The sequence below is a fragment of the Trachurus japonicus genome, chromosome 22 (assembly GCF_045865225.1).
Source record: "Trachurus japonicus isolate A0001 chromosome 22, Traja_1.0".
Classification (NCBI taxonomy): Eukaryota; Metazoa; Chordata; class Actinopteri; order Carangiformes; family Carangidae; genus Trachurus; species Trachurus japonicus.
The window spans coordinates 2,580,349-2,595,503 of NC_140928.1; the positions used below are offsets into that span (position 1 = coordinate 2,580,349).

Sequence of the window (15,155 nt, forward strand, 5' to 3'; positions counted from 1 at the left end):
TAAATATATTTCAGCTCTGACAGGGTATCCGCGGGGTCTTGAAAAGTATTAAAAGGTGATAAATCAATTTGGGGAAAATTAAGACCCTTAAAAAGTATTAAAAAGTCTTTTCACAACTTTATAAAGTCTTAAATTTTGAGGGTATTTTTTCTGAATTAGCTGTCCAAGAGTTTGAGTCCTAAAAAACATTGTGAAAGTGTGTGAATTTATTCATTTTATTAAAAAACAAAGATGAACCGTACATAAAAAAGAAAAGAAGATTGTTGTTTTTGTTTTTTGAGAGTGGAGCAATGTTTGTTTGTTTTTTTTTGATAAAATGATTGGTTTATTATCCTAACCTATGAATTCTAGTCTTTATCACAAACTAAAACTGTTGAGTTAAAAGTGTCACTGATGTAAATGGTTACAGCTTGAAGTGGCGGTGAGGTATTGAAAAATATTGAGAAGGTCTTGAAAAAGTCTTAAAAAGGTTTTAGAATTAACTTCAAGATTCCTGTATGTACCCTGTCTGACAGAATAAAAGTTTAGATTTTATTTTTACTGCCTCCTGTTCTGCAGTAGTAAATTGCCATTACACATCACACAAAACTGCAGTTTCAGATGTCTTCAAACACTATGGCTGCAACTAACTAAGTTACAAATTAATCTGTGGATTATTTAAACGATTAATCGATTAGTTGTTTGGTCAATAAAATGTTAAAAAATATTGAAAATGTTTCCCAAACCACCAGACGACGTCCTCAGATGTCTTGTTTTGTCCACAAACCAAAGAGAGACTCAGTTTATTGTCGTAAAGGAACAAAGAAACCAGAAATATTCACATTGAAGAAGCTGAAATCAGAGAATCTGGACTTTTTTTCTTTAAAAAAACAACTCAAACTGCCACCAAACACACAAACACACACACACACACTCTGTTCACTCTGAGTTGACATTAAAGGGACATTCCGGCTTATTTTTGAGTTTAAAGGACAATTCCAGTCAAATTCAACCTGTGGCTCTAGTTTCTAATATTTCAGCTCTGACAGAATAAAAGTTTAGATTTTATTTTTACTGCCTCCTGTTCTGCAGTAGTAAATTTCCATTACACATCGCACAAAACTGCAATTTCATTTTCCCTGTCAGGTGTCTTCAAACACTAGAGCTGCAACTAACTAAGTTACAAATGAATCGGTGGATTATTTAAACCATTAATCGATTAGTTGTTTGGTCAATAAAATGTTGAAAAACATCAATCAGTGTTTCTCAAACCGCCAGACGACGTCCTCAAATGTCTTGTTTTGTCCACAAACCAAAGAGAGACTCAGTTTATTGTCATAAAGGAACAAAGAAACCAGAAATATTCACATTTAAGAAGCTGGAATCAGAGAATTTGGACTTTTTTTTCTTTAAAAAACTACTCAAACTGCCACCAAACACACACACAAACACACCCTGTTCACTCTGAGTTGACATTAAAGGGAACATTCCCGCTTATTTTTAAGTTTAAAGGACAATTCCAGTCAAATTCAACCTGTGGCTCTAGTTTCTAATATTTCAGCTCTGACAGAATAAAAGTTTAGATTTTATTTTTACTGCCTCCTGTTCTGCAGTAGTAAATTTCCATTACACATCGCACAAAACTTTAATTTCAGATGTCTTCAAACACTAGAGCTGCAACGAACTAAGTTACAAGTAGTAGTCCCAATTAAGCCGGTGCATATTCTAATTTTTCCAGGTCATAGTATTTCAAAGGAGGTTAAATCGAAAGCAACTGGACTTAGTTAGACAAATAACTAAGTCCAGTTGCTTTCGATTTAACCTCCTTTGAAATAGTCCCAATTAATCAACTTTTTTAATTGCACATCAGTTGTTTCTCACTGTACAGGTGGCACACATAAATAAAATAACTTCTAATTCTTCTCTAGACATTATTATCTGGTACAAAAAACACTGTGCGTTGTCCCTGGCAAATAAATCTTGTCCCAGCCCAGCGGATGGAGAGACTTTAGGGGGGTGGGGGTTATTATTTATGGCCCTTCTCCACTAGCGCGAATCTACTAGTTTTTTGTTTTTTTTGCTTTTCCACTAGCACTAAAGCGCGACGTCCGACACGAGAATCAAACCCACTGATCTGGACTGAGACTCTGGGGTCTGTTCTTAACCCTTATGAACCCATGAACCCGTGAACCCTTGAACCCTTCCTGTGGACAGTCTGGCGTCGGAGGTGTCTGCAAGGTCAACAGAAGATTTATTTTAACGTCAAATGTCTGAAGCTGTCAGGCCTTTCCCATGAGCATGCAGGTGTTGCTAATGGTAAAACCCAATTTCAGCAAAATAAACAACCCATTGTCTAACAATGACATCATCACCGGTTTCAGGATCCTCTTAAATCAATTCAGTGCATTTGGGCGCGAGGGCTTTAGGCAAGGCAAGGCATCTTTATTTATATAGCGCATTTCATACCAAGGCAACTCAATGTGCTTTACCTAAACACAAAACATTAAAAAAAGAAGCATAAAACAGAATAAAAACAAACAAATCAATCAATCAATCAATCAATTTGTTTATTTCGGGCATGTCAATTAAAATCATCATCATCACACTTCATCTTAGTTCAAATAATACAATACACATGGCCGAAAGGGAAAGCGGGAGAAGCAAAAGCTGATCTAGTCCCGCCCCCATTACCCACAGAATAAAATCTTTTCATAATCAGGTCATATCATAATCTTTTTCTTTTGTTTTTTGCTTTTTTACATTTTGATATAACATTCTTTTACTTATGACATTTGACATAACATGTTACAGCAATAGGTAGTATGCAGATCATATCATAATATTTTCGTTTGTTTTTTCTTTTTTACATTTTGATATAACATTCTTTTACTTATGACAAACACTAAAAACAGAGTTAAAAGCAAGAGCAAATAAAAGTAAAAGAAAAGAAAATAGATAAAGTTTTAAGTTCTCAGCTATAAGCACGTGAAAAGAGAAATGTTTTTAACCTGGATTTAAAAGTGCTGACAGTTGGGGCTGATCTCAGTTCTGCTGGTAGTTTGTTCCACTTGTGAGCAGCATAACAGCTAAATGCTGCTTCACCATGTCTGGTCTGAACTCTGAGCTCCACTATCTGACCTGAGTCAGTAGATCTCAGAGCTCTACTGGGTTTAGACTCTACTAACATGTAGTTTAGACTCTACTAACATGTAGTTTAGACTCTACTAACATGTAGTTTAGACTCTACTGACATGTCATTCATGTATTCTGGACCTAAACCATTCAGTGATTTGTAAACCAGTAGCAGAACTTTGAAATCTATTCTGTAGCCGACTGGGAGCCAGTGTAAGGTCTTAAGAACCGGGGTGATGTGATCTGATCTCTTTGTTCTGGTTAAAACTCGAGCTGCAGCGTTCTATAAAAAAGGAAAATAAAACCTCCTCTGCAACAACCTGCAGCTTCATGACCCTGCTCAGCCAGATGGGTCAACGCATCCCTGTCTGGTTTCACTCGCAATCGAAATGTCATCGACACACTGCAGCAAAGCGCTTCTTTCTTGTAACACCATCTGACACTGGCTGGTTTATGGGATGTCAACAGCCTTCAGATTCAGATTCGTCGTACCACAAGTTCTACAATTCTACAATATTTCCAAAAATTCACACCATTGGCCCTAAGTTGAATGTTTTTAGTTTAGTTTAGTATGTTTATTTCGGTCTCATAAAAACAAATACAATAGACAAATATAAAGGTATAAATACAAAACAAATCAGAACAAAAACACAACAAGCAAATCAGTTTACTTTGACCGAAAAGGTGTAGGCTGAAGCATCAGCTTATTTTGCCTACCCTTCTTAAATTAACATTTTTCGTTCACTCAATTTAATTTTTTTTTTACAGAGGTATGTCAATGTACATTGACTAAAAAAGTAACGTTCTTCAGTCTCAGAACAAATATTTGTGTACCGTAATTTCCGGACTTGCTCTAGCAGGAAGCGCAAGTGAGACAGACATGTGGTGAAAGATTATGCGCCGAAGAAGACACTAGTCCGGCACATCATCTCTTTAATCTCCTCCCATCAGGCAGGAGATACAGAAGCATCAAAAGTAAAACCGCACCTATCTCCAAGCTATTGGACTCATGAACTCACACTGACTCGCACTAAGCACTGCACTTTGCACTTTGCACCTATATACTGTGCACATGATGTTGCTGGGTACTGTTCCCTGTCGTTTGTAAATGTGTATTGTATTTTGTAATTTATTCTGTCCCCTGCATGTGGTTTTCATGTGGTGGTCGTGTCGTGTTATATATGTATTAGAGAGCAAACCAAGACAAATTCCTTGTCACTGGTTGACATGGCAATAAATCTTTCTCTGCTTCTCTCTCTGCTTCTCTGGTTTTGAGTTTTGGTGCAGTGTTTTATTTTCTAACCAGGCATGTTACTGTCTGTTTGTGCTGTGTTGATGATGCCGTGTTGGTGCTGTACTGCTGATTTTCAGGCACAGTTTGGAAAAAAAGCTGCGGAGTAATTGTAATGGTTAACTTGATACATGACTTGTGACTTGTTACGAGTGAGAACGGCTTCACCTGGCGTCTCACGGCTGAAAACCAACCTTGTAACATCACTACAGTACCTGGCCGCTGCCCCCGGTGTCCCAGCTCTCGTCTCTGCACCGCGACACAAACGCACTCTGTAACCCGTAATCTTTTGTTCATGACAGTTAAGACTACACAAACACACGCCGTAACATCGTATATGTTATGTAACATTATCCGCCGCTCCATTTATTGATTTTTCGCCGGACAGTTCCACACATCTTCACGTCTTTCTGTGTAAATAATATCTCATGTTACAACATGAAAATTTAACTATCAGGGGTGCAAACTTGTCACCTTTCGGCGAAATTCGCCGTTTTGGATCCCAAATTGGTCATTTGTGTGATTCGTGTAAATCCGCAATAAAAAAAATTTTGAGGGGGGGGGGGGGTCAGGCGAGGCGAGGCAAGGCAAGCCGAGCCGAGCCGAGCCAATGCACCTGTCTCTTTAAGGCGCATGCACCTTCTCTGGATGACAACGAGTGGTGGCAGCACTCCTCTTCTGTCCAGCTTCACTTTTAATACAGACTAACTAACGCGACTTTTTGAGCATGGCGAGTGAAAGAGTCGGAGCTAGAAGATGCGCCAGCAGCGTTGTAGGTCTGCTCTGCTGTATGGGACCGCGTGTGTGTGATGATCGGGATCGCGGCCAATTAGCGATTAGCGCGTTTAGCTTTTATTAGCTCCAGTGTCTCCCTCTTCTCTGGAGGAGGGTCTGGCGAGCGAGACTAGCTCCAGAGCGACCTGTGCAGCAGCAGCAGCAGCAGCAGGAGGAGCAGGAGGAGGTTGACTGACTGTGGCAGGACACCTGCCTCTGTTTCACTTTATGTTGCTGGTAAATAATGTGGTTGTAAAAGTAGTAGGCTAAAGTTAAATTATTTTGTATGCACTAATTAAAGGGGCAGAGCTTTAAGAGACATTTTAGCTTTTATATTTTATAAGATGCATTTTTTGTAAGAACCACAATTATATATTTCAGTGAATATCTAATTGTTCTTAGCATTTGTTAGATAACTTTATTTGCCCAATAAATTAAAACATGTTGGAACTATCGATGTCTCCTCCCTTGAGGCCAGAATCTCACTACTTTTAACCTCAGACTGTCACAATGATGTATCAGATGTCAGACTGCCTCATTCTTTCAGTTTTAACCTGAATATACGAGACATGATTGATTTTCCCAACGATCAAAGTATACCAAACCGAACCGAAAACCATGACCACAAAACCGTGAACCGAACCGTTTACTTGAATATCTTTTAAATACATATTGCCGCTTAATATGTTTTATGTAGCCTATGGCATTTTTAAGCTTCATGTGTGTTATTGGACAGAAAGCAGCGCTGCCTTGGAGCATAGCCTACGTAGCCTACAGAAAACACATTTACATCAATAAATAAATGTTTCACAATGAACCAATCAGTCTGTATTAAATTTTATTTAGTTTGAAGGCAAGGTTTGCAAGGTTCATCTGATGGACATCTAGGGACAGATTCTCTAAGTTTTGCACAGCTTTTACTCATGCTAAACCTGCATAGGCTGAAGACCCCCTTCACATGTTTCAAAACCAAACACAGAGAGACAGATTGTGCAGGCTTAACAGGAGCAAAAGCTGTGCAAACCTGAGTAAATCTGGACCCTAGTCTCATGCTAAAATTGACTGTAAATTCACCTTTAAAGTTGGTTTTAAAAAAAATTTCCCCGGGGGAGCATGCCCCCGGACCCCCCGAAGGGGTCGGTATCTTGTCACCTTTTTTACCCCTGATGAGTTTGCACCCCTGAACTATGTTTCAACTTATATTCTGGTATTCTGTTATGTTTTTGTATGTTTCAAATGTCTTGTCTTCTGTCCTTGTGTGTTTTGTGTTTTCATCTCGGCTATATTGTAAATGAGGTTACTCCTCAATATATCTCCGAGTTTAAATAAAGGTTATGAAATGAAATGAAATGAAAAACCTGCGGCTTATATTCAAGTGCAGCCTATATGTACAAAATCTATTTTCTTTTAATGACTCGTGATTGGTTGATATATATACTTTTTAAACTAGGAAAATGACTCGTGATTGGTTGATATATATATACTTTTAAACTAGGAAAATGACTCGTGATTGGTTGATATATATACCTTTAAACTAGGAAAATGACTTGTGATTGGTTGATATATATACTTTTAAACTAGAAAGATGACTCGTGATTGGTTGATATGTATACTTTTAAACTAGAAAATCACTCCTAATTGGTTGAAATATACACACACACACACACTGTCGAAAATCCCACTTTCCATGCAGTGGAAGTCGCTACAACTAGAGACGTTGGTGGCTGAAGTTTTATTACACAGGAATGTACCTTTAATGTGTTGTTGTCCGTGACGACTGCCCCCAGATGGCGGAGGCGGAGTCTCTGGACGAGCTGAGGAAGGTCATGACCTCGAGCTGGGAGTTCCTGGAGCTGGCCGGCTGCAACCGACCAATCAGCAGCCTGGAGGAGAGGGAGGAGCTGGTGGAGGACCTGGTCGGTTTCACCATGATCACCAGGATGCAGCTGCCACTGCAGAGGTACACTGTCTGTGTGTGTGTGTGTGTGTGTGTGTGTGTGTGTGTGTGTGTGTGTGTGTGTGTGTGTGTGTGTGTGTGTGTGTGTGTGTGTGTGTGTGTGTGTGTGTGTGTGTGTGTGTCTTGCAATCAGCGGCAACACACGGTTGTTGTGTAACTTTGTGGTTTTGTTGTTTGTGCGTGTTGCGCTGGTTTGCAGAAATGGTTCAGATACACAGTGGTAGAAGAGGTGAGGTCAGGTTCAGAAAGAACCAAGAGCACAATAATAAGAATAAAACTATTGCATAAAAAGTCTTGAAATCTGTTTTTATATGTTGTAAATAAACATTGGACTTAAAATTCATTAAATATTTTCACGTTTGAATGTGAATCAAATTATTTAAAAACAAAAACTAAGAGTACAGTAATAACAAGAATAAAACTATTGTGTAAAAAGTCTTGAAATCTCTTTTTATATGTTTTGATTAAACATTAGACATTAGTTTTATTACATTTTTATACATTTGAATGTGAATAAAATGATTTGAAACCAACCATTTCTAAACAAAACACATTATAAAAAGTTTTACGACATCCTTAAAAATCTGTTTTCAGATGTAAAGCAAGGCTGCTTTATTTATATAGCACATTTCATACTAAGGGGCAACTCAATATTCCTTACAAAAAAACAAAAAATTTAATAGTAAGAATTGGAAACGGGGAAGAAAAACAGCATAAAAACATCCAGTTATTTTTTTTACAGTTGTTTTAGAGGGAAATACAGAGACTGCTGATGAAAAACTGTCCCTGAAGGCAACGTGCATCAGCGGTTTTGCATGAATTTCCCTCTAAAACAACTCTGTGTGGTAACGTTGTGTTATTATCTCATAGCGTGGTGAATGTGCAGCTCACAACTTGTCCACCAGAGCGTTGTGGAGTTGTTGGATTGTGTATTTGATGAGTTTGATGAGGGAAACCAAGAAATCCCATAATGAGCCTCCGTAGCGTAGCTCTGAACAGCTCACGGCTCTGCTCCGCCGTTCTAAAAATAGCTTGCACCGACAATTAAAGGTAACAAACCTACTGCTATGACTATAGGGATTATTATGGCAATGGGCCAATTTGACAGAATGTTGAACTATCCCTTTAAGTCTTGTTTTCTCTGCTCCCAGGTTGAGGGAGGGTCTGCAGACGTTGGGCGTCTTCGATCAGGTGATTGTCGTGTTCTTCTTCTCTGCCTGTACACACACTCACACACACACACACACACAGACACACACTGCCTAAAGATATAAAACTAACCACTAACATAAAGCAATTCAAAATACTAATAAAAAAGTATTTAGCAAAATAGGAAAACATGGTATATTTATATGTATAATATGTATATGTTTATAGATCTATAGATATACTATATGGGTTATTATAATGTATAAACTGCTAAATTAATTTATATGCTGTAATGATGTATATGCAATATGATATGAAGTGTAAGTTGATAGCGAAATAATGAATACATACAGTATAAAATATGTAGATATGTGTGTGTGAGTGAACCCGTTTAGTATGTGATGACTTACTAACAAAAAAAATGGATAAAGCCCAGTAACAAAGTGGAAACGCTCACTCTGATTTTGTTTTGTTAGGTGAGGCATATTGCTCACTTGTTTTTTGTATTTTCTTTCTTTTTAATTTTTGTTTTTTTATATAATGTCTCTGTTTTTGTATTATTGAATGTTAGGGGTGTGACGAGATCTCGTCCCGCGAGATTAAACTCGACGATATTTCTCGCCGCGTTAAAAATCTGTCTCGTGAGATCGTTTTTGTTTTGTTTTTATGTTAAACAAATGTAAAGCAGGGTTTCCACTACACAGTTATAACTCTAGTCGACTTAGTTTAGGTGCTTTTCGCTGCCACTACTTTAAAAAATCCTAGAAGAAACACTGCACATAATATTGTTTGCACTTGGAAAAAAAAATAAATAAATAAAAAATTATATTTCATTTATTTTAACTTCCATAAATTTTAGTTTTAGTTTCAATTTGTGGAAGAAGACATTTATTTAAACAGGGTTCTTACGGATCCTTAAAAAGTCTTAAAAGGCATGGAATTCATTCATCTAAAAACAAGGCCTTAATTGGCATTAAAATGTCTTAAATCAATTTTTCCAAAGTCTTAAAAATGTTAACACATGTTAAGTGGTATTTTATGGTTGTAATTAGTCTCAAATCTCAAAATAATTGGTAACAGTCCGACATAGAGATGTTTTATTTATTATTTTTATTTTGAAAGGACAGCTGGAAAGAGACACAATCCAATGTTCATGTAGCAGTCACTTTACCTTGGATCACATAGGAAAGTGGGTAGAATTGTCACTAACCCTATGTAATTGATGTGGTGTTTTTTTTTTCTTTTTTCTGCATTTGTGTTTATTGTGAAGTCAGTCTTAAATTTAATTTCAAGTGGCTTTAAAAAAGTCTTAAAAAGTCTTAAATTTAACTTGGCTTAAGCTGTAGGAACCCTGTTAAAGCTCATGCTTACATCATGCATGTAAATAGTTACAATAAAACATTTCAAAATGCAAGTGCAACTCGGTTAAATAAAAGTCTGTTGGTCCAGTCAGATATTTTGTCATTGTTTAGTTTTCTTAAAATCTCGTGTCTCGTCTCAATCTCGTGAGATGAGTGTATCGTCACACCCCTATTGAATGTACATTTGATACTGTTGGACCCCAGGACAGGGTTTCCGCGGGTCATTAAAAAGCATTAAAAGTCATTAAATATATTTTGCTAAAATTAAGGCCTTAAATGGCATTAAAAGGAATTAAATTCGATTCTCAAAGGCATTAAAAAATTGATTAAAAAATAATTGATTCATACAGTGAGATTTTGATATCATTACATCCCTATAGAGCACAAAGAGCAGAAAATAGGGGGATTATACAGTTAATCTACAGTAAAATTAAACATAGGTGAAGAAATGGAGAATTTTCTAAATTAGTATTTTTAGGTGGTGGCAGGCTACTGTTGACTCTTTTTTTTTTTAATCGCTAAAATCGGAATCGGCAGGTCAGGCTTTTTAAAAATCGGTGATAGGCCAGAAAATTGCAGTCGATGCACCCCTATTGGTGTGATAAACATGCAGAACCAAGTAATTGGGTATGTGTATATACGGTAATACTCAGAAAATTAGAATATCGTGAAAAAGTTCATTCATTTAAGTAATTCAACTTAAAAGGTGAAATGAATATATTATTTAGACTCATAACAGGCATTGCAAGATATTTCAAGCTTTTATTTGTTAGAATTTTGATTATTATGGCTTACAGCTTATGAAAACCCCAATCAAAAAATTAGAATATCGTGAAAAAGTTCAATGTTGTAGCTCAAATTGTCACAGCCTCGTCAGCCAATTAATCCAAAACACCTGCAAAGGGTTCCTGAGCCTTTAAAAGCTCTCTGTCTGGTTCAGTACAGTTCGCAATCATGGGGAAGTGAATGAACTTTTTCACGATATTCTAATTTTCTGAGTATTACCTGTAGGTAAGTGTATGTACGCACACGTTTAGTATTTGCCGTCACAGGCATTAAAAATGTTTGAAATGGCATTAAAGAGGGCATTAAAAAGCATTAAATTAGATTTGCTGGTACCTGCAGAAACCCTGCAGGAAGAATAGCTGTGGCTTTGCTGCAGCTAATATAATGGGGGTCCGTATAATAAACAAACTAACTACCGCGGTGACGCTGTGCCCTCCCCCCCCGTCTGCAGGTGCAGCTCTTCCCGTCGTCGTTCCGGCCGGTCTTCTGCGAGGCGGCCGAGCGTCTCTCTGCTCTGACGCTGGCTCAGCTCTTCACCGTCGACTCGTCTCCGCAGCCGGAGAGGACGGAGCGGGAGGCGCTCGCCCTCTCCTTCTGGAAGCACTTCCTGCTCGAGTGTGAAGGTGAAACTGCTGCTGCTCAGCGCTCTGATAATCAATAACTAATCATTTAAATCTGATTATCAATGACTGATGAATTAACATCTGATCATCAACATTTCCTCTGTGCTCTTCTCTCCTCCTCCACCTTCCTCCTCCTTTTCATCCTCTTTTTCCTCCTCCTCTTTCTCATCTTCATCCTCCCCCCTTCTTCTTCCTCCTCCTCTCTTTCACCCTCCTCCTCTTCCTCCTCCTTTTCATCCTCCCCTTCCTCTCGTTCCCCTCCTCTTCTCCTCTTCTTCTTCCTCCTCCTCTTCTCATCCTCCCCCCTTCCTCCTCCTCTACTTCTCTTCCTCCTCCTTTTCATCCTCTTTTTCCTCCTCCTCTCTTTCACCCTCCTCCTCTTCCTCCTCCTTTTCATCCTCCCCTTCCTCTCGTTCCCCTCCTTTTCTCCACCTCTCATCCTCCCCCCTTCTTCTTCTTCTTTCTCCTCTTCCTCCTCCTTTTCATCCTCCCCTTCCTCTCGTTCCCCTCCTCTTCTCCTCTTCTTCTTCCTCCTCCTCTTCTCCTCTTCTCATCCTCCCCCTTCCTCCTCCTCTACTTCTCTTCCTCCTCCTTTTCATCCTCTTTTTCATCCTCCTCTCTTTCACCCTCCTCCTCTTCCTCCTCCTCCTCCTCCTCTTCCTTCTCCTCCTCCTCCTCCTCCTCCTTCTCCTCCTCCTCCTCCTCCTCCTCCTCCTCTCATCCTCCCCCCTCCTCCTCCTCCTCCTCCTCTTCCTCCTCCTCCTTCCTCCTCCTTCCTCCTCCTCCTCCTCCTCAGTTGGGAGGAGCTCCGTTTCCCTCCAGGACCTCCTCCTCTTCTCCACAGGAGCAGATGTTCTTCCGACCGTCGGCCTCCACCCTCCTCCCTCCATCTCCTTCCTCCACCCGCTCCGCTCCTCCTCTCCAGGAGAGGAGGAGGAGCCCGGCCGACGGAGGAGGAGCAGAAGGAGGACGGAGAAGAAGGAGAAGAAGGAGAAAGAGGAGGAGGAGGGAGGAGGAGGAGACTGGGGGGAGGCGGGGCTCTTCCCTCAGAGCGACTCCTCCTCCAAACGCCTCCTCCTGCCCGTCACCTCCTCCTACCGGGCCTTCAAGAGCTCCATGGAGCAGGCCGTCAGCCACCACGTGCACCTCCTCCCCACGGAGAGCTAGAGGAGCAGGAGGAGGCGCAGTCACGTCACCGATCATCGATCAATATGATTATAGAGAAGCAGGAAGTAACGGCGCCATGGGTCCTTAATTCGGAAAAAGTCGGTAACACTTTACTTGAATAGACCGAATCTCCTTGTTGTTTACATTCTACTTCCTGGTAGAAAACCAGCTGTAATCTGAATGAGAACAGTAGTAACGAACAAGAGTTTAGCTATATATCATATTTTTCACGCCCTATCACCGTTTAGACAAATCTGAAATGATTGAAGAAACATTACTATTTCTGTGTGTGTGTTTTGTGTTGCTATGTGTTGTATTTATTCAGTTTGGGGGAATCACAGAGTCTAGAAAGCATCAGTGGCTCAGCTGACAGGGACAGCTAACGGTAGCTAAGCTAACGGTAGCTAAGCTAACGGCGGTAGCTAAGCTAACAGCAGGACGTCAGCTGTTGAAACCCTCCCGTTGTGGGACACGACATGAAACTACTCCAGTTAGCTCAGTCATGTTGGAACTCAGATATCCGCTGGAGAAAATATTTTTTCATGGAGCGTTTATTGAGTCACTGAGTTATTAAAGTTAAACAGCTAGCTAACCGTTAGCCCGGCTAATCTATGATAACCATGACTAATTACAAAAATGTGCACACAGAAATAGTAATGTTTGTCCAATCATTGGTTTTATAGACTTTACAAGCATCGGATTAGTCTAAACGGTGATATAGTGACATGAAAAATTAGTCCGTAACCAGAAAGACTACAAGTTGCGTAGGTGACGTCACACACCAAATGCCGCCCTTTCCCATATCGGTTGGTGACGTATTTTTTGTGGGACACCAGATTTGTAGTTCGTAGAGCGTCTTCACACTAAATACATTCTTCTGTTGCCGTTTTACAACCAACTACTGATTGCATGAAACCTGGTAGAGGACATATTTTTTTCTCATAGCACAATTAAAACAGATCACGAAATAAAACTTGGACTCCCGTTGATTTGCATGGAGACTTTTTCCGAATTAAGGACCCATGGCGCCGTTACTTCCTAATTCCGCTTCGGCTCTCTATTACTATCGATGATGGCTGATAAAAAGTCCCGGGTTCTGATTCTTTGCCAGACCTCAAACGTCTCACGGTGACATCATCACGTTATAAACTGTCTCTCCTTGATTTTATAACTTTGCCTTAAAGAGCTGTTTTTAGCGTCGCCATGTTTTTATTGTACATAGACGTGTTCGTCTTTTATTGGCCGTTTCTGTTTCTGCTCGTTTTCTCGCTCTTATGTTATTTTGTTTTTTATTTCACTTTTTTAGAAAATGAACAAAAATGTTTAAAGGGATATGTCAACTTTTTTTTTTTACATGTCTTGCCTCACTCCCGAGTCCATGACCAGCAGATAGACACCATCCTTTCCACTGTGCGTGCAGTAACAAGGGAGATAGAGCCGTATCGCCGTAATTAGCTTAGCTCAAACACTGGAAGTGTATAGGTAGTGTTAGCCTGCCTCCACCTAAAGTTGCTAATTAGCTTAGCTCAAACACTGGAAGTGTATGGGTAGTGTTAGCCTGCCTCCACCTAAAGTCATCAGAGAAACTCTTCAGCCACTCTAAACGGAAACCGACGGGCCGATCTTCGTCTCAGAGCTGACAAAACTCTCCGGTAAGGCATCTTGAGCGGTCAAATGCCGCTAACGGGACCAGATCGGTCAAAACGGAGGGTTCAAGCAAAGACGCTTTATTTTGGTTCAATCTAGCTACATCGAGGGTAGCTTAGCTTCCTGTTTCAAAGTAAAAGCACAAATTCTATCCTCATGGTTTTCTGTATGTAAAGGGCAACGGGTGTTTTATTTTATGAAAGTAACCGGAAGTGCGTTGGTCACAACGGCTAGCTTGAGTAGTGCCAAATAAGTCCCAACAAAATTATAAACAGCTGGTATTTAGACAAATTAACGACACACTGCTGATCTAAACGGCTACTTTCTCACCTAAACATGTTTGAAATGTTGATAAAGTGATATATTTACAGAGTTATAGCTAAAATGAAATCAGCTTCTGACTGCTGATATTGGCTCAGGTAGGAGGCAGGCTAACACTACCCATACACTTCCAGTGTTTGAGCTAAGCTAATTACGGCGATACGGCTCTATCTCCCTTGTTACTGCACGCACAGTGGAAAGGATGGTGTCTATCTGCTGGTCATGGACTCGGGAGTGAGGCAAGACACGTAAAAAAATAAATAAATGTTGGCGTATCCCTTCAAAAACAGAAAAAGAAGGGTTCTGATCAGATTCAATAACGTGTTATAACATCCTGGTTTTTTTATTTTCATTTTTTTAAAGGGACAATGAGGAGTTTTGGAAAGCGAAGTGTTTTCACACTAAATTTCCCATGAGCCCCCACACACACGGTGAAATTCTTGGACCGGCAAACTCCTCGTTGTCCCTTTAACTGGTGAAAAATTTAAAAAAAAAATTTACCAAATTGCTCCATAATAAAGTTAACGACATTTTTGTCTGTATCTGAAATCTTTGTTATAAATCACAATCTGAGGGAAACAGGAAGTGATCAGTTCAGCATTTAAACACAATTATTTATTTTATTAAACTGAATATAAACATTAAACCAACAAATACACGATGGTGCAGCATTAATGCAATAATAATGATATTTATATGCAACACTTTATTCTGAAAGAGGTCATATTACACCATCAGTACTTCCTCTTCTGTTTGATGGATATATTTTTGATATGAACACTTTTGTATTTTTTATTTTTCACAGTGTTTTAATTTCTCTGTGGCTCTCTGTTTTTTATTTTTAAGTTTTATTTCCTTTTTAAAAAACCATCAAACTGTAGATAAACGTTACAAAATCACAGTTTCATCTATTTTAGCTCCAAAGTCTCGTTTATCAGACGGACTTTGATCTTTATAGTTTAATGAAA

At 39.3% G+C, this 15,155-nt stretch overlaps 2 protein-coding genes across 2 annotated transcripts in view; one reads left to right on the forward strand and one right to left on the reverse strand.

The window, feature by feature from the left end:
• g2e3 (G2/M-phase specific E3 ubiquitin protein ligase) overlaps nt 1-12,233 on the forward strand; it is a 28,779-nt gene extending 16,546 nt beyond the window's left edge. The window contains exons 14-17 of the mRNA XM_085767671.1: nt 6,964-7,136; nt 8,285-8,324; nt 10,881-11,052; nt 11,849-12,233. Coding sequence (XP_085623797.1) covers nt 6,964-7,136; nt 8,285-8,324; nt 10,881-11,052; nt 11,849-12,219 — 756 coding nt within the window. The 3' untranslated portion in view covers nt 12,220-12,233. The remainder of the gene's footprint in view (nt 1-6,963; nt 7,137-8,284; nt 8,325-10,880; nt 11,053-11,848) is intronic.
• The window catches only part of LOC146963225 (nuclear factor 7, ovary-like), a 59,709-nt gene that overhangs the window by 23,154 nt on the left and 21,400 nt on the right, over nt 1-15,155 (reverse strand). The gene's annotated exons all lie outside the window — the stretch shown is intronic.